Source organism: Acromyrmex echinatior, chromosome 15 (genome assembly GCF_024713525.1).
Source record: "Acromyrmex echinatior isolate Ae372 chromosome 15, ASM2471352v2, whole genome shotgun sequence".
In the NCBI taxonomy this organism is placed as follows: Eukaryota; Metazoa; Arthropoda; class Insecta; order Hymenoptera; family Formicidae; genus Acromyrmex; species Acromyrmex echinatior.
Window position 1 is genome coordinate 8,686,991 of NC_141866.1, and position 21,714 is coordinate 8,708,704.

The 21,714-nt window shown below is 32.8% G+C and overlaps 3 protein-coding genes across 10 annotated transcripts in view; 2 read left to right on the forward strand and 1 right to left on the reverse strand.

The window, feature by feature from the left end:
* Positions 1–688, forward strand: part of LOC105145679 (uncharacterized) — an 83,273-nt gene extending 82,585 nt beyond the window's left edge. Inside the window, exon 6 of the transcript XR_015547648.1 lies at positions 69–688. The gene's annotated coding sequence lies outside the window, so the exon portion shown is untranslated. The remainder of the gene's footprint in view (positions 1–68) is intronic.
* Positions 638–3,966, reverse strand: Atf-2 (Activating transcription factor-2). 5 transcript variants are annotated; one of them, XM_087414195.1, is made up of 8 exons: positions 3,838–3,966; positions 3,468–3,697; positions 3,275–3,368; positions 3,050–3,195; positions 2,612–2,928; positions 2,054–2,267; positions 1,641–1,977; positions 638–1,400 (listed from the first exon to the last, which is right to left on the reverse strand). In XM_087414195.1, exons 2-8 carry the CDS (start codon positions 3,516–3,518, stop codon positions 988–990), a joined length of 1,572 nt encoding a protein of 523 aa, XP_087270321.1. In that variant the 5' UTR covers positions 3,519–3,697; positions 3,838–3,966; the 3' UTR covers positions 638–987. The 5 variants fall into 5 exon arrangements, with proteins under 5 accessions (XP_087270321.1, XP_011053723.1, XP_087270322.1 ...); XM_011055421.2 differs by having other exon boundaries at positions 3,050–3,198; XM_087414196.1 differs by having other exon boundaries at positions 3,050–3,198; positions 3,275–3,381.
* Positions 3,967–5,582: 1,616 nt separating this feature from the next.
* LOC105145676 (uncharacterized) lies at positions 5,583–21,221 on the forward strand. 4 transcript variants are annotated; one of them, XM_087413974.1, is made up of 11 exons: positions 5,583–6,177; positions 9,190–9,649; positions 9,730–9,807; positions 14,303–14,488; positions 16,827–17,177; positions 18,774–18,850; positions 19,100–19,203; positions 19,276–19,375; positions 19,578–19,790; positions 20,249–20,362; positions 20,467–21,221. In XM_087413974.1, the coding sequence occupies exons 2-11, from the start codon at positions 9,547–9,549 to the stop codon at positions 20,620–20,622; spliced, it is 1,482 nt and encodes a 493-aa protein (XP_087270100.1). In that variant the 5' UTR covers positions 5,583–6,177; positions 9,190–9,546; the 3' UTR covers positions 20,623–21,221. The 4 variants fall into 4 exon arrangements, with proteins under 4 accessions (XP_087270100.1, XP_087270101.1, XP_087270098.1 ...); XM_087413975.1 differs by lacking the exon at positions 5,583–6,177 and having other exon boundaries at positions 9,031–9,649; XM_087413972.1 differs by lacking the exons at positions 5,583–6,177; positions 9,190–9,649; positions 9,730–9,807 and adding an exon at positions 11,508–13,647.
* Positions 21,222–21,714: the final 493 nt, after the last annotated feature.

The window sequence follows — 21,714 nt, forward strand, 5'->3', positions numbered from 1 at the left end:
GTTTTTATGATTTTGTCGAGTTTTTCTTGACGAATGAAAAAGTAATTAATCACTTGGATCTTTTTCAGATATCTCGAGCAACACATGTCAGAACGGAATTCCATCTTTCGATAACCATTTCCCGTGTTTGAAGCAATGCGTGCCCAAAGCCCCTTATCATTCTCCTGTCCGGTGTAGAGTTTGTTAGACGACTGGACGGAGAACTGATAAGGGCCCGAGGGTCACAGAATCATCGTGGGACTGGATACATTGGATGTCTTTCGTCTGCTAAATATCGAAAACATATAGCTGGATCAGTGTGCAGGCTGTTTATTCTTCAATTTGAATTTATTATAATAATATAATATTTAATAATCAATCTTCATTATTGCTATTATTAATCGTTAATTTATATTCATATATCATTAACAATTTAACAAGATAAACAAGATTTTTATAAACAGAATTAAATTTATTTAATTAGTGCAAAAATGAACAAGAATATTAATTGATTATATCATATAAATATATGTTATATAAGAATTTAGGTTTATAAATAAAAACTTAATTTATATTTTTATAGGTAACATCTCTTTGATGAAGAGAATTTGTAAGATATATAATTTACAACTGACGAGAGGATAAAATGAATCGTATCTCAATAAAAATCTGTTTTATTGTAAACACAATAAATAATATAAAAAAATAATATTCCCTGTATTACTCCACATTCCTCTATATTAAGAGTGCGTAACTATCTGCAATAGTTTAAAGTAAACAATTGCTCGTCAAATCATTAAAATATGATCGAGTTTATTATGGAAGATAAAAATAGAAGACGCGTAGATTTTGTGACTATTTTCGTTAACGTCATACAATTTGCTCTATTGCACGATAACGTATTACATAGCTCATAGAATCGATTCATTCGTCTATTCGCTGATCGTCTTAACCACAAGAACTTCGACATTTGAATTACAAATGTACGAAAGTTTTAAAGACGATTAATTATGTTCCCGTACTCTTGGATGCCGCGTTCTCTACCTCGTAATTCGGATTTATCTGAATAATCTGTCTAGATGTAGCTTCGCACAATTTTGTCGGTTGATTTTGCACGATCAGTATCTGTTTCGTTCCCTCCGACTTCTCCGGCATAAATTGATTGACACCCACGATTTTCAATGTCGGTAGAGTTTTTATGATCGTTGCATTCGGAATCGCGAGATTCGCGGTGCCGCAATCCATTTTCGGAAGTATCACCGGATTCTTCGTAATTGACATGATCGATTTTTTCGTTGGCATACTCGGGATCTCCGTTGTATAAGAGACTGACCGTTTTACAGGGACGCCATTGGTCGATATCGGCACCGTAAGTACCTCCGGATTATCTACTGATATTAGCTTGGGTCCAAGAATTATTCCTATAAAATTCAAAAAGATCAATTGCAACAAAATTATTGCCCGAGTATATTTTTTCTGTATGTCAAAACGAAAACAAAATATTAAAATATGACAGTAGATTACTCCAATTTAATCTTTTTTAATCAGATTACACGAGCAGAGCAATAAAAGTGAGAAAATAAAATAACTTTACGAATGTAAAGAATTAACATTCATAATGATGATCACATAATTAACAAACATCCAAATTAATAACTTGCCTTTTTGCATCGCCTTTGTGACCGGACAATCTTTATGAGCCAACAAAAGAGCTTTCAATCTCGCAACTTCCTTACGTAAAGTTTTCACCTCCATCTGCAAAGCCGTGTTCGCCTCATTTACGTTAGTTACTGTTCTTTGGAGTTCTTGAATCCACTCTTTTCTTTTGGCCCTTGCACGCATAGAACTGGCACGATTGCGCTCAAGAATGTCTTTTTTCTTAAGCTGATCGATCGTTTTCTTGATTCCCTCCTTTTTCGAAATGGCACCATCCGTTTTCGCATAGTCTTCAGTCACCTTTTGATTCTGCACGTTCTTAGACAGGGATTGTTTCAGTTTCTGTAATGGGATTTTAAAAAATTTATCTTGAAATTATCAATAACTAACGTAAATTATCGATGTAAACAGATGTTACCATTTTTGCTAATGATAATCTTGAGATCACGGTTTTCTTGGGCTCCAGTTTCATTGCGCATCGCAGAGCTGGTTCAGTTTTGATAATAACGGTTTGCTGTTCAGTATTAACGTTCGATATGTTAGAAGGCTCCGATACCGGTGTCGCACACAATTGCATTAATTTACCATCCGCGGTTTTCAGTAACAACTGCACTTCTTCACCATTGATAGACCTTAGCAAAAAAAAAGATGTTGTAAGTCTATCAATATATATATATAGGATATATAGAATTTCATCGTATATATATATATACAATAGCTTCAAATGGTTTTATATTAAGGAACACGTATTAATTATCTTTCACAGAACATCCAATAACAAAAGCTTGATTGATTATTATGTCTAAAAATAACTGTCTAAAATTAAAGAATTAATCATGTGTAAATTGTATCATAGAAAATATTTAAAAGTCATACAAACGAAAGAAAATATACTGAATTAAAAATAAGAGAAATTAAGGCTTATTACGATGAAATGCATGGGCTAATTGTATAACAATAAACGGGGCATTCTTACAAGTGAGACGTAGGTTGTGTCGGTGAAAGCTTAGGCGCTATAGGTATATTTGTATTTGAAGCAATAATATCCGCTGGGAGAGTATCACCTTTCGCAGACGTGACAGTCGAATCTTTCATCAGTTCCTGCGTCTTGTTTGTACTTAATTTAATACTGTTACATTCATCAGTCTTTATAGCGCTTTCCTTCTCTTCATCTTTTTCGGCAAGAGAGACTTCGACGTTGTCTTCGGAAAGAATTTGACTATTTGCAGGCAATACATCTGATATATAAGGAAAAATATGAGGAGTATGCAGTGTATCATCTGTTATTCCAGCCTATATGAAAAAATGAACCAATATTGAATGATACCTTTTATAAAAGTAATGCACTTATAAATAAATATTATAAATTTTATGAATTATTTGAGACAATATATGTGTGATTTTCTTATCTTACCTCTGATACTATAAGCGTGCCAGTATTTCCAGCCTCAACAGCCCTTCGAAATGTCTCTTCGAAAGGATTGACTACGTTTTGCAGATCTTGAAATAAACCCACTTCCTCGCAATTCTTCAAAAACCTTGTTGGTGTTGGAGTTTGATCTGCTACATATTGATTAATCTTTCAGCACATTTCTATCTTTAACAATAAATGGATCAAATTGTTCAAGTGATATCTTACCAACGAATCCAGCACTCTTAGAATTATTATTAAGATTTAGCATCATGTCATGTTTCTTTTTGTGCACTGTTAATTGATCCTCGTTTGTAAAGCTCTGTAAATAAAAACTAATTCTGTTGTTTCTCACATTATTTTTTGTAACCTCGAAATAAGTTACTTTTTCTCAGTAAAAGAGACAATAGTCATCACATACCATATTGCAGCCCGATGTGGAGCAAGCGAAGAGTTTCTCTGAGTCTGTCATTGTGAATGTATTCTGATAAACACTGGTTCCAGTTTTCTTTCAAACGTAAGACGAATGAAATACAGAAGTATACACGATAATATCAGCAGAGTAAACGTGATTAACTCCTGTTTACGGCTATCGCTATCACAATGGAGTACAGTTACATTCTCCTTAACAAATAAATTGAATTTCTCAACCTTGAAATAACAAACGAAATTATTTTTGCAAATACACCGGATTTAATCAATAGCGACATTAAAAGAATACGTTTCGTTATTTACTGCGAGTACTGAAAATCTGTAGTTCGCATTATGTATACTAGACTTTCAGTACTTACAATGAACAACAAAACGCAACCTTAGTACTCGCTCGCAGTCATCTGCGTCGGCTGTAGCCATGTTGGCACACTACTCCACCTCCACGACTCCATATCATATCACGTTCTACCATCACGTACCACTGCCAAATACCACAATGCGTGCTGACATCTTGTATAAGAGAAAAGAGAATCTAGAGACGACTATAGCCGGTATTATACTCTGTCGAAGTAACATAAAAAATGCTCAAACATTTCCTTATCTTTAATTTGTTTTTTATTCTTTTTTTTTTGTATTTATATTATTTTTTAACTCAGAATACACCTCTTATATGCTGGTAAATTTTTCATAAAATTATCTAATTGATAATTATAATAAAAATTACAAATAAAATAGGCTAATGAGACTGCGGTATTGTATTCAGTAGTAGTAGTTCATAAATTATTAATATTTTTATTTCAACATCAAGAGTTCTATAATTAATTTCTTCATTAATAATTATAACGTGATATTAAACATAAATAATAATTGCGAATTTTTTAAAAATTTTATATTAGCCATCACAAAAATTCGAGAATGTACTTTTAAATATTTATGAAAAATAAATATAAGATTTTTTCATTATCTTGTGACAAAAAAATCATTCGCTGGTCATTCACGTCAACCATTCTATTCCAAGCCGCAGGCGCGGAATGTAAATATGGTAAAAGACCGTGAGACGTAATTGCGTAAATGACACAGAAATAGCATAGTAATGGCATAAAGTGGTGTAGAGTGTGCCTTGGCAATGACTTCAAATTTATGTATGACGTTTCATTATTCATTATATCACGTTGTTATACAGCAAATTACGAGGTTTGATTTGAAAGTAATGAAACAAAAATAGAAATGTATTTCCTACGTTAATTTGACAGCGATATGCCAATATGAAAACTTTTTGGTATTTACAATACTAGCATAAATTATTAAAAAATTATATAATATAAATTATTATATAATTTAATAAAAACTCGAATTAATGATTCACGAACCAATATATCAATAAAATATATCAAAAATTTATAAAGATTTGATTTTTATTTTATATATTTACTTATATTTGATTCTACTAAGTAGACATATATATCTTATTAGATAAAAAAATATAACTAATGGAATATATTCCAGAAAAAGAAATTTTCCTTCCGTTTGTCATCTTCGCAAGAACGTTATAATTACTCACTGCGTAAATAAGTAGTTATAGAAAATGTGTCGTCGTGTCGATCAAGAAATAATCTCTACGTGACAATATTTCAATCAAAGTGAAATTTCGCGCGGAAAAAAAAAACAGATTATCCTTCGCGATTGTGGGCTCTTCGTGAAAGTAAGTTTCGGAATTACTAAGCTTACGGATAACGAATCGAACGACAGCGATATAGTTTACATATATTATCATCTCGCTAAGAATAGGTCTATGCCAAATGCGTAAGAATAGGTAATTAAAATTACAATCGTAATTTATGGAACATACATTTATGGAACGGTGATTTTTAAGAAATACAAAAATAAAGTATAAAAGAACAAATTAAATTTCAAATGTTCACGATTCAGAAATAAAACAATCAAACAGAAAGAAACAGGAAAAATTAAAGAACATTTAATTTTCAATTAAACAAATATATTAAATTAAATAAATTTACAATTAAATAATTTACGATTAAAAAAGACATTAATTATAGAGAGAAAAGCATATAAGAACTTGTTAATATGCAAAGAACATTTAATTTTCAATTAAACAAATATATTAAATTAAATAAATTTACAATTAAATAATTTACGATTAAAAAAGACATTAATTATAGAGGAAAAGCATATAAAAACTTGTTAATATGCTAAGTAAAAAAAACAATGAGGAAAAAGATCTGGTTAGAAAGTGATGAGTTCCGTCGAATGCTTTTTATCCGAAAGGAACGGATGTAAAAGACTCTCATTACACCTCGTCGTAATTTCACTGGCTAGATAGAAAAGGAACGCTTTGGGCGCGTTGGGTCCATCTGGAGAGAGTGAGAACAGGCCAAAGAGAGTGGTCTCAGATGCTGATATTTCTGTTCCTCATCAGTAGTTAACCGCGTGTCGCGGTGCTCTATTCATTGGCCCGTCGAACGTGACTACAAACCGTAATATATGAGTTCTACCGCGCGAATTTCTCAGACAATCAAATTTCGAATTAACATTACAACTACCTCGCATTAACAAAGACATATTCATGAGGTGAATTCATCCCGAAAATCCCGAAAGTGTGTATTTCCGCAAAGTGATCGGGTACTCAAGCGCAAGTGTGTAGAATTGTATAATATCGATAATATTATATGTTTAAAAAGGTAGGAATACGAAGATAGAAAAAGATACTGAATTACAATCTATTTTATTATTTATTTGTTAATAAATTGCAGATTAATGTTCATTGTTTAAAAATAAAAATTTGTGAAGCTTCATTAATTAATGAATTATAAAGCTTCATTTTAAATCAAATATCATGTACAGATAAAACTTCCTGTTTACTGATATTTAATTTAATCTTCAATTTTAAATTTCTTTAGAATCAGAAATGAAGAATTTAATACATCTACATTTATATGATTTCTTTGTGTTATTTGAAATTCCCAAAAAATTTTACGCTTAAAACGAAATAAATATATAATTGGACAAGAGAGAAAACGGAGATTCTTAGTGCAAAAAGTGGAAGAAGAACACGAATAGATTTATTATTTCTATTACCTTCTCTAATATTTATAGTAAATAACACCAGTGATTATCGTTTTAACTGTGATAAACGATAATCCATTGAAAAAAAAAAGTATGACTTTCGCACTTTCGCATCTCTCTTGCGAATGTCATATCGTGATCCAACGAGAGATTTCAAACTTGCCTTCAACCTTGATCTTGATAGAAATCCAGGTGAGACTGTCGAATCGGATCGCTGCACGTGCTTTCGATTCTTTAGAACGTGACGATCGATGCCATCGCTGCGACACATACAGAAACCGTTGCAACAATGTACTTGCTCGCTCGTTTGTAAAAGCATTCATCTCTAATTCCTTGATATCAATTAACACCTTTCGTAAACATGTATCTCGCTACAATTTTTCTCTTTTTAGAACAGTTTCGACAGTGGTCGATCGAAAATTTACAGTTTCACGCTTGAATGACTTAAATAATATATCTATATAAATTAAATAATATAATTTAATTATAATTAAATAATATAATTAAATTATAATTTTTTGATTGCTAGCAAAAAGAATGCTAGCATAAAGAAAAAAAGAAAAACATATTTTAAAAGTACATTCTTTTATTCCTCTATAATCAGTTATTACAATTCAAAATTGCATTTTGAAATTAAAATTGGAAAATATTGGATTCAAAATATTCAAACTTATTTTCTGAAAAATTTCATTCTCCTACTCATTATTGTAACAAATAAGTAATATAATTATATATTAAATATAAATATATTAGGTGTTGGAATTAATTCGTAGCGTTTTACAAGTGATGGGAAGTACTTTCATTAATGTATTTTTTAATGCTCATGTGAAATAAATAACATTCTTTCATTAAAAACGCTACGAATTAATTCCAACACCTAATATATTTTACTGAATAATATATCTAAAATCTGGAAAAAATGTTAAACAACAGCAGACTAATTGTGGAAGCATATCAATTAACAGGATACATTTAAATTACACTGAATGTATGTCAGACATATACATGAGCCCACTTGTTTATTTTTTACTTAATACAGAAGAAGCGCAAAGAAAGTCGAGCAATCAAAAACAATAGCGTGCTCGTGTACGGGTTTTAACTCGTAACTTACAGCACGATAGTTGAAAGTGATATTTCACTCTTTCCTTCGTCTTCAATTCGCCGCATATCTAAACAAAACAGTCGAAATTCGTTTTAGAGTAAAACTTCTATTTCAAATAGAACTGCTGCACGAGCATAATTTAGTTCCGCAATATATCTACGGAAAAGTAGATTTTTCTGAATAAATTCAATCATTTTTATAATCACGAGGCTTAATACTTACAAGATAGAAAGCTAAGTGGACTAATTTTTAGAAAAAAATACATATCTATCATATTAACTTTATTTATAAATTTTTATCAATCTTTCGTGTAAAGTGTTTAATATTAATGGAAAATTGGAAGATACCTCTTCAAAATAATGTTCTTAAATACGATATAAGCCCAGTTCTACAGTTCATGATTATAATTCTTAATCGAACTTCAACTTATTCCTCATTCCTTTCCAATTCTTAAAGAATTAATCATGAGCTGTGGAATTGAGCCCTAGTGCTCCAAGAACCCATTCTTCACTCTGCATTCCCCATGATGAATCGTTGTCGTTGTCAAAGTCGAAAGTTACCGACTAACTTTCACTAATAACCAAAAGAGAGGGGAAAGGAGGAGGAGGAGAGTACATCGCCACGCGGACACGGTCTCACATGTAAACCGGCCGAACGTTACAAAGCTAAAAGGCGTGCCACTTGTCTCGGTGGCCTGGTTTCGTGTCCCACTTTTGTACCGGACTGTACATGAACGTCTTTGGACACGCTAACGTGAATTCGTTCACGATGTGCCGGTGAAGGAACTGATCAAGAATGTGGACAAAGGCTCCGAGATCGACGGGAAAACCGGAACGTCTATGCGATCAACCCTTTGACGTGACGTGGCACATAACATCAAAATATGCTCGCATGATTTGCATTATAATTAGTTTAATTATTAGTTTAATCAGCATGCAACTTGTTCCCACGGGGCCATGCATAATTACAGAAATCATAAAAAGCGAAAGCGAAATATTATTGACTCGTATATTATTAACTTTCGAGTTTAAAATCTTGAAATTTAATAAGTAATGTAAAAGAAAGATTTTGCAAAAGATGATAGAATTACGAAATTCTGAACGACATCATATTCCATGTTAACCCCTTCACTCGTATTACACTGAATTAATACATATTAAAATATCTAAAATATAATAAAATATAATATATATCATAAAATATCTAAATATAATCAATTTTGACAATGAAATAATAATATGTCATTATTAGATATTTAATCGTTTAAAATATTTATATAACATTAACTTTGCTAATTTCATATATAGCAGTTTAGTATGCACTAATCTAGTGTAACACAAGTGACCGAATTTACTAATTTTCAGCTCGATATAATATTGTCGTAGTATAAATAAATTTTTAATGAAATAAATAATGACACTGAGGTAACATAATGTGCTCGAAAAATTGTCGCAAAAATACTTTTTAAAAATCCACTTCCGAAATACGATCATGTTTTAAAAGACAGGGTCTTTTACAATTTCAGCAATTAACACTTCCCAGCGAGATTCGTATCATCAAGTCCCCTTTGAACTCTTCGCAGTCGTTCGATTAAATGGAGTATCCGCGAGTGTAAAATGTGAGAGCTTTAACAATTCGCAAACAAATTTTACCATATTCAATTGTACGCGACTTGAAAAAGCGTGTGAAATAAAAAGAGCACATCCAGGGATCTTTTTGGACTTTTAATAGAACTGCTGACGAGACGGATTTCAAAGTGAAATCATGAAGAACGTGACAAAATGATACGGCGCCAGATTAAGAAAGATTCATGACGACGTCGTGAACATGTTTAGCGAATGACAGTGAATCGTACGATCATCGCTGACGGCCGAAGAGAGAAATGACTGTTCTCAAAGCCGGAGCGCTTATCTCGCTACTTCTGATCGCCGATACAAGCTGTCTCGCTAATAAAAGAAGGAACAACCGATTTCTGAGAAAGTTTGGTAAATAGATAATGACATTTTTCGATATCGTTAAAAATGATCCTTTACTAGAGGAGAAATTCGATCGTATTTTTTTTTAGGTCAACCAGAGAAAGAAGAAAATATCGAAAATGCGATCGATTCGCACGGACAGATGAGATTTTTCGATGAACTTGGATGTAAGTTGTATCACTATTATATTCAGCTTATATTATAATATATTAAAAATAAACAGAGATTAAAATGAAAAGATTGCTTTAAAAAAAAATTCACTCATAATTGAAATAAATTAATTTTTCATGATTTAATCAAAGAACCTCTACTTTTTGTCTTTATTTATACATGATTTAAATATAATGGTACAATTCAAGTATCTACATTTAATTGTCATGTGTCATCAAATAATATCTCTACGAAATCAAAACGCTGAATAATGCTGACATTTTGATATCTATTATCTCCTTAAAACAACTTCAGTTAACAACTGAATAGTGATAAGAATGATTCAGCTATGTGAACGTAATTATGTGCAATGGTAAGATCTCGATGAAACGATAGATATCGGAAAGATTTTAAGATGACAAACCAGTTAGCCGGATACTCATACTTATACACTCAGCAATATAGACTATATCTTTGTCTGTTCTAAATAATTTGATGTTTTCAATGTCATTGCATGTATTATAGTAATTATAAACAAATTAATTTAAAATAAAGTGTGAATTCAGTAAATCTCTTTGATGGATAGGCAGGAATGAGAAAGTTACTTTATAAAAGTAACTAATTACAGCTATATCCTTTTTCACAAAATAATTAGTTACTGTTACAAATTACCAATTCTGAAAAATTATAGTTACAGTTAATTAAAGTAACGAATCGTTTCATTTTCACAACTCGTTAAAATTTATCCGAACGTTTCCGAGTTATTTTACTTTGGAGTCATCGTCAAGATAAAATATTCAAATAAATTATTAATTTTAAAATATGTTTGTTGTAGTAATTTGCGCTGTCTGATTACCACGCTGTAGTTCTCAGTAGCCCCTAGTTAAATATTTATTGTTCCGAGAATATATTTAAAAACAAATTTTTAAAAAATTAGAAAAAGGATTCTGTTAGAATGATATTTTATTCAATATATAACTATTTATTTAATGCAACTATCACAACTATTCTCAACAAAAAAATATTGCGATTATAATAATTTTCCATAAATGTGAGCAAAGCACGAAAGATTTACAGCCGAGCTAACAAGAAAGACGAAATCGGAATCGTACTTGAAAGGCCACTTACCGACGCTTACTTTCTACAAGAATATTTATAATGAAGCGCACGGAAGCTCAGTTTTCACTGCGACCTCAGCGCATCTCTTTTCTATTGTTATAAGTGTTTGGAGATGATATCTTTTCTTTTATAAAAAAAACGATACTTAATACTTCCTAACTGAATTATGAAATTACACGAGTAAAGTTTCCGAATTTTAATTCGATTTAATTCAATCTTTGATAAGAAATTTAGCAGACACAATTTAAATTCTACTTAATTTTTATTAAAAATAAAAATTCGCATTCATGAAAGATATTAGTCTGAATATTAATCACTATTTACTCTTTTTTAAGTAAATTTAATAAGATACTCCATGAATACTTCAAATCTAGATTTTATTTAGCAAAAACGCTGTCAGTGAAGCGATAAAATTGGGTCACGAAATCTTAGTCATAGCGCCGATTTTTCGGAACCATATTCGATCTCATATATTTTATTTATGAACTCTTATGCTACGTATAAAATTCTTTTTATTTTTAATAAATCTGTGTTTACTAAGATTTGATGAGAAACAGAAAATATTTAATTATCATTCTTTCCAATGATCATTCATCACTGTGATGAAACTATCAAAAAAAATCTTAATGAAGAAATTAAATCAACAAAATAACAGTGAAAAGTTTGAATAAAAATTTATAATCTTTTGAAACATAATCTCCGAATTTGAATATACAGGGTTGGCCATATTCGACGGAAAGATGTTTTTTTTTTTCAATCATGGGAAACGTCGTTACTCGATCTAACATCTCTGTCAAAAGTTACAGTGTTGCCAGATCTTTCCGTCGAATATGGCCAACCCTGTATAGCAATAGAGTGATAAAACAAAATAACTTAAACGATTCAACACACAAAGAATATAGTATAGAAATAACTATCTTGGTTTTCCGTCTTCACGAGACGACTGGCCCGAATCTTGACAAAATTTTCCAGCTATTCAGAGTACGATAATTTCACGGCGACATAATAATTTAACGAAGAAAGAAATGGAAAATAAGACACAACACCACGATATATTCTGATGAAGGTGGGGAACCAATGTGAGACCAAGGGACGCTGTTGCGGGAAAGCTGATGCCGGTGAAAGCAGTGGACGCCTTCTTAGATCGAGACTCGTGAGACATCGGTTTAAGCCAGTCCACGTGCAGAAGGTGTATTGTCACAGCTTCTCACCGTCACTCCGGTGAAGTGTCATAAGGCGCCTTCAACCTTTTGACATTATTCTCGATAGTACATACGCGTCAGCGGTCTCCAAGAGGAGGCTGCGTCTGTTGTCACCTTCTGTAGAAAATTTGCCACGATAGATCGAAACTATTGCAAGAGAAAACAGTGATATCAAAATGGCGATGCTTACACAGTGCTTTGGGATTCCAAAGTTATTCGAAATACCGTGACCCTCGCGAAAGCCTGTGACGAAGTGAGAGAAATTGTGAAAGAAATTCGACCATGAATCACATTTGCTACGTTCAAGATTAAGGATTTGCAATCCGGGATTAATCAGTAACCAAATCTAATCAAATGCAGTCTAAGATTTTGTTCAAAATTGAAAGTTTATTGTTCACATGAAAAAAGAACAAGAAGCTAGCTTTTCAAAGAAATTAATGGTGTGTCAATTAATTCCTCAATCGTTTTTGCAAGTGAAATTTCAACTAGTCGAATCTCATAAGAGAAACTTGACTTACAGCTTCCAACTAAGTCAAGTTTCTCTTCGAATAATTTCGGAGAAACTTGATTTAGTCTTCACTTGTGAGATCTCTATACTGTTCTTCATCGATCGTAGTTAATGGAGAAGGAAATGGATCGTTCATGAATTATCCTCACTGTAGTGCGCCCCTTTTAACTTTCAAGTGTGTGCAGTGAGATCACGATGATGCGCAAGGTATCCTCGAAGTGACAAGCGGAAGTCAAAGTCGATCATGAAGATCATGCTTGGAGTGTTTCTGATCACCGTGGCGAGTGCTTTCGATCACCATGACACTTATTCGTGGAAACACAGGGAGGATTGTAAAATTGCAACTGCAAGCCGATCGATTATACCGATCAAAATTAAAGAATCTCGTCTACAGCGTTCCGATACATATCCATCGAGAAGGTTAAATCGGCGCGAGGACAATGTTCTTCAAAACTCACCAAGAAGGTTCGCGATGGTCGACGATTCGAATGAGCATCACGATCTCTGGAAACCCGAAACCACCAGGATGAGACAAGATCTCACGCGTGAGAATCGAGCCATTGAGAGCAACCTGAAAAACGTGATAGGCATACCGTCCAAGGTCGAACAGTATCAGTACTTTTCGAATTTTCCGTACGGCGGTGATGAAACCACTGACGCCATGTTGGAGAACACGGATCATCCGAAGAATTCTATGTTCTCTGAAGATACTCAAGATCATTTTTTGAATCATAATACAGAAGAGATGGATTGGAGCGGGCAGGAAGTATTCGAAAAGAACCTGCAAAATGAAGAGGAACAGGAAATAAATATCCAAGAAGTACTGAATGAAATCAAACGAAAGAGATTAAATGGAGTGCATGACGAAATGGTAGACGGACATCGACAGGGCAGAAAGAGGAAGTTGACCAGCCAGCAGCAAGGTGCCTTGCTAGTGGAAACGCTCAGGAAGAAGCGAAACTACACCAATGATCATCGTGGACATAACTCCAATCTCCAGAACGGCCTTATGGAGATGTTGGGTAGAAGTATGTAGGATTTAAAATGGGACAAAAATAGGATATAAAAAAAAATTAGAAGTACTGTTAACTAAATAAAATATATCGATCCTGAAAGTGAATTTGTCGTAAGATATAAGACCGTAAATTATGAATCAAATAAATTATTTGATTGAATGAATAAGTAAAAAAAATATAGGGAGACAGATAATATTTTGTATCTGATATTTTCAAGAGTTTGTAAAATGAGATATTGGAATATCACAGATTTTCTACTATTGACAAAATATGTCGTCAGCCACAATAAATTATTAATGCAAATGGACATATTAAAACGATAGGATACATTTCATAACAACTGATATTGGTCCTTCAAAAGAAGACGCGCTAAATGCGAAAGAGTGTATTTATTTAGCGCAATTAAAATTACAATCACGATAATAAATAAACAAATATATCGATATCACAACAGACGTTCATTTTAAAATGTTTTTTGCAAACAAATTCTTGATTAAATTATTTTTTAGTCCTCCAAAATTCCTGCTTATTAATCATTTCTCATCTATTCATATTAAAATAATCCCATTAATAATAAATTAATAATTTAATATTACTATTAAAATAATCGGTAAACGTAATACTACTATATACGTAGATATTAATTGATATGTGGAATTTATTTCAGTGATACCGCAAACGTGCAAATACAAAGGTGCGAGGTTTGAGTGCGGCCTCAGCATTAGCTGCGTTTTTAGTGGTGGTCGACCACTCGATTTATGTTCCGGAGGTTTAATATGGACCTGCTGCGTGGACGACGAAGACGTACCCGAAAAAGTACCGCGACCGACTGTGGGTCTGTTACAGAATGCCAGTAAGTTTTCTCGCACTAGAATAAAACTATATATATCCCAAATATGTATATTAAAAAGGCATACGTGTGCATGTAGTCTTAATATATAAAATATAATGCCAGTAGCACTTTTTTCTTTATAAAAATAAAAAAGTTTTGCATTAAAAAAATCAAAATTGAAAATACGGTGTGCTAATTTTTTAGTATAAAAAACATGGAACTCTTTATTTTTATGTAGAACTATGAAGAGTGGATTACTGGAACTGTCATTTTCTTTTATATTAATTTAGAATATTATTCTAACTTCACAGATCCACATGTCAAGTTTAATTAATATAATTTATTAATATTTTATTTAAAAAACGTTTTTCTCTAATGACTTTGTAAGTTAATGTACAAGATCTTACTTCTGTAAAAACGTTTTATTTTTTAAAGCACTTTAATTATATTAATCTAAACGATATGATCGCATAGTATATTTAAGCAAACCAATAGGGTTAATCTACTATTTAAGGAGGAGACAATGAAAATGTCGTATGTTTTTCTCAAGGAAGAAAGAGTTTTTAATTCAACGATGTGTCTCTCAATTAACTCGTGAAGTCCTTTTATCTACCGTCATGCCGTTGTAAATTTGCGACATCCTGAAAGAAGGTTCGTGTTCTCCAATGTCACTAAACTAAGTTTCTGAACCGAGACTTCCGAGATTGTATCGCGCTGTTAGCATCATTTGCTCGAGAGGAATTTCCGTAAACGCTTTTAAATTTTATGGTCAAATAGTCAAATCTCGCGACGATTACGATAAAATAACATATTCGATGTATACTCTCTGCATGCAGTATAAGAGAGATTCGGATCATATTTAGGAGGTGAGGAAGCGCAAAGAGAACTCAAATGATAATTAAAAGAGTAGGAGATGTAACGTTACTTTTTTAGATTAACGTTAGGGATTAAGATGAGATTAGATCGCGAGAAGGTTGAGAACGCTTGATTATCGTGAACTGAAAGGAGACACCGGCTGGAAGTAACCTGATTTCTATCCGACATCCGAAATTACACAACCAACAGCGTCCAGCTAGTATGTCGCTCGCGTACCAACGATGCGACAGTACGGCCAGCACTTTCAAATACAGTTATTCACACCTAGTTTACGCGACGGCATCGCGTTGCACGCCCGGAGAACTTTACGCGAGCGTGCTTTCAGCAAGTCGCTCACCGTAACCGCGTAACTATCAATACAATGGCACAAATAGAAGCAGGCGAGGAAACGATGTCACCGACAGAACAAGACAATTACAAATTATATTTTCTTATGACATTTTTATTCTTTTACATTTGCTTTCATTCTTTTACATTTCTCTCTTTCTCTCTTTCTCATTATATTAATCACGCGTAGACGAGATGCAGATTACTAAAAGCCATCTATTGGAAAAATAATGGATTTCTTTTTACTACACCTAATATATTTATATTATATATTATACGTATATTCTTTATCTCATTATATATTTTACAGTACATGGTTTTGTCTAAGTACCGATCACGTAACTTTTTCCTTAAGGCGGAAACATAAAAAGTGAAAAATTTCTCCATTAATTTCAATGATAAAAATTTTCACTTTTCACATTTCCGTCCTAGAGACAAACTTACATAATGAATATCCTGATTGTGTTTCCTGGTTGCAATGAACAATTAGAGAAAATAATGAAAGTGAAGAAAAATATTATTATTATTATAACATTATTAGTACATAATAATTTTCTATAGGTATTTATTTCTCGAATAAATTTATTCTAAATTGACAGTCTTTAATTTTTTAACTGCAGTGATCAAAATATCAGTTGATACATAAAGCATAATTATAATAATCACAATATTATTGGACTTAAGATTGTACAATTTCGACTAAAAGTATCAACCAAAGAATCAGATAAAAAGTCAATATCAGTTAAATTAGCTCCAAAATTGCTATGAATACGTCCTGAAATCATACTGCAAAAAAATAAAACAATAAATAATTTGGCCTACAATGGCTCTATGGAGCGAAATGACTACATTTTGCAGTTTTAAGTGAATAATTTTTGAACGTAAGTAAATCCAAATAAATTTTTGCACAAACATTTATTAATGTACATAGTTTGATTAATATATACATAAAAAATTTGATTAATTAGTAATTCTACGACTTTATCAAATTTGAAAATAAGTACTATAGACGTATAATAAAATAATATGAATTGTTTATATTTTTGGTGATGTTTTGAAATATGATATATTATACATATACATCCTTAAATTTGGCCGCAGAGCCACAACGCGAATGATTCCGAGTAGCTAATAGCGACATCGTTACATTGCCCAGCGTTTACCCTAAATCTCGGGCACCAACAGCCATACGTGGATGACGACGTGCACATTTACGGCAGCGCGATTAGGCCCAACAGGCCCTCGCACAGCCAAGATACCCATCGGCCCACGTATATGGATGGTGTCAGTAATCCGACCAGCCATTACGATTCATCTTACGCGATCTGGAACCATAATCGGCCGAACGATCTCGCAGTCGGCCAAGACCGACCGACGTTCACCACTCGTCCGTATCACACAGTTCAAGATTATCCACAGGACGAGTACAACAGCGGCTATCCGCCCGCCGCTTCCAGTGACCCAATCGAGGACTCGTCCAATGCCATGGACTACTCCAGATACCGTGGTAATCGCATGAGAATGCACACAGATTATTGCACCGAGTGTCGCACGATATGTGTCAAGCGCACGAGTCGGAGGACTCACTGAAAACTTCGGTGAGTTCAGATTCCGAAGATTACAGACACGCAAGAATCCCGTCGTGTCTCTGTAATATGGGAAATTGAGCTCACCTCGAAATTGTATTCCTTACAGTTAAAATTTATATCGCTTCAACCGTCGACCCTCTGCTTTTTTATGTTTATTGCTATCAATTTTGTTCGCAATAAATTGAGACCTGGCGAATCTCTTAGGTGCACTTAATTATTGATTTGAATATGCTCGTTCGATGTTGCGATCGATTTATTCTAATCATTTGGATTATAAGTTTATGTGATTTATATCAACAAATATCAACAGATAATTATTAGACTTCGTATCAAATATCAGATTTAATTTATTGATGTCGAGAATGAAAGCGTTGATTTTAAAAAATATAAAGAATTACAGTTTCGACGGAAGTCAGTATGAAATATACGAGACAAACTGGACGAATTTCACAAGATGAATGACATCGAGACGATACAAAATATTTATTATTAAATATATCAGTTAATAATAATAAAATTTATCTATAGTGGATCCCAAATGACGGAGACAGTATTTAAACATGCATACAATGTTTCGCATGGAAACCGCACAAACATGCTTTCATCACATCGCACATTTTTTTGCACAGTGTTGCTTGAAAACAATCGAGAAATTGAATTTAGAGGAAAAAAATGAGAAAATACTAAAATAAAAATGGTTGGCCGAGAACGAGAGATAAAACAGAAAAAATGAAAAACAAGGAGGACAAAAGGAGAACTGGATAACTGTATGAAGCAATATGGAACAAAGAAGAAAATTATATTTTAATCGTCCTCTTTCCTTTTAAGCATTGAAATATGAAGATAGGAATATGAGACAGAATATTTTAGAATATCAAAACTGGTCTTAACTTTACAACAAAAATATACAATTTTTAATCGTATATATTATGCATTATATGTATATATTTTTTATATATATATATATATATATATATATATTATGTTATTAGATTGCACGTTAAATACAAAATGTGAAATTAAAAATCTAATGTAAAATGACTAATTTCACGTGTATAATTATGTAATGAACATCTCATATTCATATCTTCTCCTATCTTAAGCAAAATCACTAAGAAAGTTTCGCAACGATTAATTGTAGATAATGTATCTCTATAATCTGCCGTAATAAACAGAGTTCCTAAAGTCGCGCGAACTTTCTACACTGTGTGCCATGTCTATTTTCTGCTTTCAGTCTTTCACCAAAGCGCGAAGAATCTTAGAGTAAACATCTAGGTACCAGTTTAATTGCAGATAATTGTAGAAAGTATCAGTTAATAAATTTTTTTTTTTTAGTGTGAGCTTATCTTCTGCATCGCATAGTCTTATTTTCTCCTCCACACGCACAAACATTATCTCTTCGATCATTGATCCCCAAATCACTTTTGTATCATCACGTGTTATCACCAACACATTGAAAATTTTCACTTGAACGCGTAAGGTCGTGCAATAGCTAACATAGATGATACTTTCAGGCTGTGGCGAGCTCTATACGAGGAGTAATAGGATCGTAGGTGGACACTCGTCTAGTTTCGGTAGCCATCCGTGGCAGGTAAGATCCTTACAATTTTCTCCTCTCCTCCCCTTAGTTATAAACATATCTCTCGTGAAGTGACACACTCTTCCTTTCTGCATTATTCATATCGGGAACGAGCCATCAATTTGCTCGGTTCGCCTAACGCAGAGAGGGAGGAAAATCTATTAAATCTTCTCTAAAGGTCGCGAGCCGTGACACGGATTCGGATACATATTTCATGTAACGCGGCTGTAAATAGATCTCTAAATATTCTCTTTGTTGCAGGCCGCTATTCTTAAGTCAGGATTCTTACAAAATAAGAAGTTGTCTTGCGGCGGCGCCTTGCTGAACAATCGATGGGTGGTCACAGCGGCACACTGCGTCGCGACGTTAGTATTGGCTATTATTGTCGACAGTTTAGTACAATAGAAATATTGATATATGTATATCTTTTATGTCAGAACACCAAATAGCAATTTGAAAGTTCGACTCGGGGAATGGGACGTTCGAGACCAGTCGGAACGACTTGTCCATGAAGAATTTAATATCGAGAGAAAAGAGGTTTTTCCTTTAAATATTAATACTTTTAAGTTTTATTGATTCAACAGTATATGTCCAAGAATTCCACGTTGCATTGCAACATATGTAATATTAAAAAATAAATTTCAAAATACACACTCACTTATTTTATCAACGCATATCTTTAACCAATAAAGCATGATAACTTAATAATAATTATGCTAAAATAACAAAATAACAACAGATACATCCGCAATATTCTCCTACCGACTTTCGAAATGATGTGGCTTTGGTGAAGCTGTCCCGGATGGTAGCTTTCAAGCAGCACATCGTCCCGGTTTGCCTGCCGGCGAGGAATTTGAAGCTCTCCGGCCGAACCGCAACTGTCGCTGGTTGGGGACGAACCAGACATGGTCAAACTTCGGCGCCAACCGTTCTTCAAGAAGTCGACGTTGAGGTAGGTGCATTATCGACCAACGTACTCATCTTTGATGATAACTTGTACTCGTCTTTTCAGCCAAAATATGCGTAATAAAAATAATATGCAATGTACCATACAATACAATTCTGTAAACTGTTTTTACGGTTTTATATTAATTTGTTTCTTTTATGTTAATTAATTCTAATATTATTAAGTCGTATAAAAAGAATTTATTTGCCACAGATAAATTCGTATTAATTAATTATTGCTATGTATATAATATTCGTAATATTATTTAACTACACAATAAATAATTTTCCTAATTATATATATATATATATGTATATATATATATATATATATATATGTATGTATGTATGTATGTATCATTTAAAAAGTATCCGCGGTTTTTTGTTCAATTTTTGAATGAAAAACCGCGGATACTTTTTAAATGACCCAATATATATGTATGTATGTTACATATTTTCATTTAGGTAATACCGAACGATAAATGTCAAAAGTGGTTCAGAGCAGCCGGAAGAAGAGAAACCATACATGACGTATTTCTCTGTGCGGGATATAGACAAGGCGGACGAGATTCTTGTCAGGTAATCAATCAAAATAGAATACTCCAAGAAATATTCGATATTAATTCACTATTAACTAAACACATGTGCAACTAGGACACTGTTTACAATTTGACTTGTAATAGGGTGATTCTGGCGGACCGCTCACAATGTCGGTGGAAGGCAGACACGTTCTGATCGGTTTGGTTTCCTGGGGCATCGGTTGCGGTCGCGAACACCTACCCGGTGTGTACACCAATATCCAGAAATTCGTGCCCTGGATCGATAAAGTTATGAGCTAAAACGGAGGAGCCTCAGTCCTTCGAAGGACGAATTGTTTTATCCGAAAAAAGGAAGAAAGAGCACAAAAAGAAGAAAGAAGATATAAAGACGTGAAGTTACCAAAGCTCTTATCATGCTTTCAAAGACTTTCACAATCGTGCTCGATTATGAAGAATTAGGCACTCTTTCGAAAGTGCCAAAAAAACATAATGATTTTTAAAGCGTTGTTATATGAAGATCATTAAGTATATCCGAAACTAGGAATAAAAAAGTAATCAAAAATTACAGTTGATGTATTCCAATGATTAATTAGCACGTAAAGTTCTTGAGATGCTAATTAGTAGTAATAAGTGAAGATATTTAATATATAAACATCATTTAAGCTTATAAGCTTTGTTGTTACTCGTATTAAATAATTTATTGTCATACATACATATATATTAAAACGAAAAGATGTTTCCAAATTTAGAAATATTCGTCTTATTAATACGATAATTAACATAATTTTTTTTATAATATTAATTCATATTACATAAAGTTTTACAAATTCAAGAAATAAGTATTTTGAATGTATTTAAAAAATTTATTTTGAATCAAAATATAAGATTTATGAAAATCTATTGTTTTCGTTTTTGATGTTCATTTGCATCTTTTTACATTCGAGATATTTCAAAATATGCATGAATATTTTCTTACCATTTGTCAATAGAAACTTATTAGGATTCACAAGATAGCTTTGCACCGTCTGCAACATAAGCAGTATTTCGTGCCCAAATCTCTTCTGAAGAGATTGCAAAATTTCCATTTGAAACGCTTATCTATGTCTCTTCCATTTATATTTGAAAATTCATCTAACTTGTGTTATCTGATTATCTAGCTCAATAATATCTATCGATCACACCCGGGATTTCAACATATACGTTTTCTTTTGCCGACAGGAATGCATAGCTGAATTATCTGCTCCAAGCATGCATCCTGTGATTAAATGTGAAGTAAAAAAAATCAGGGTAGAAAAAATGATTTTTTAAGAATATCAGCTAGAAAATGGCGATTGCAAGGTGATTGCAAGGAGCAAATTTCTTGGGAAATAATACTCTTATCTACCTTAAGTA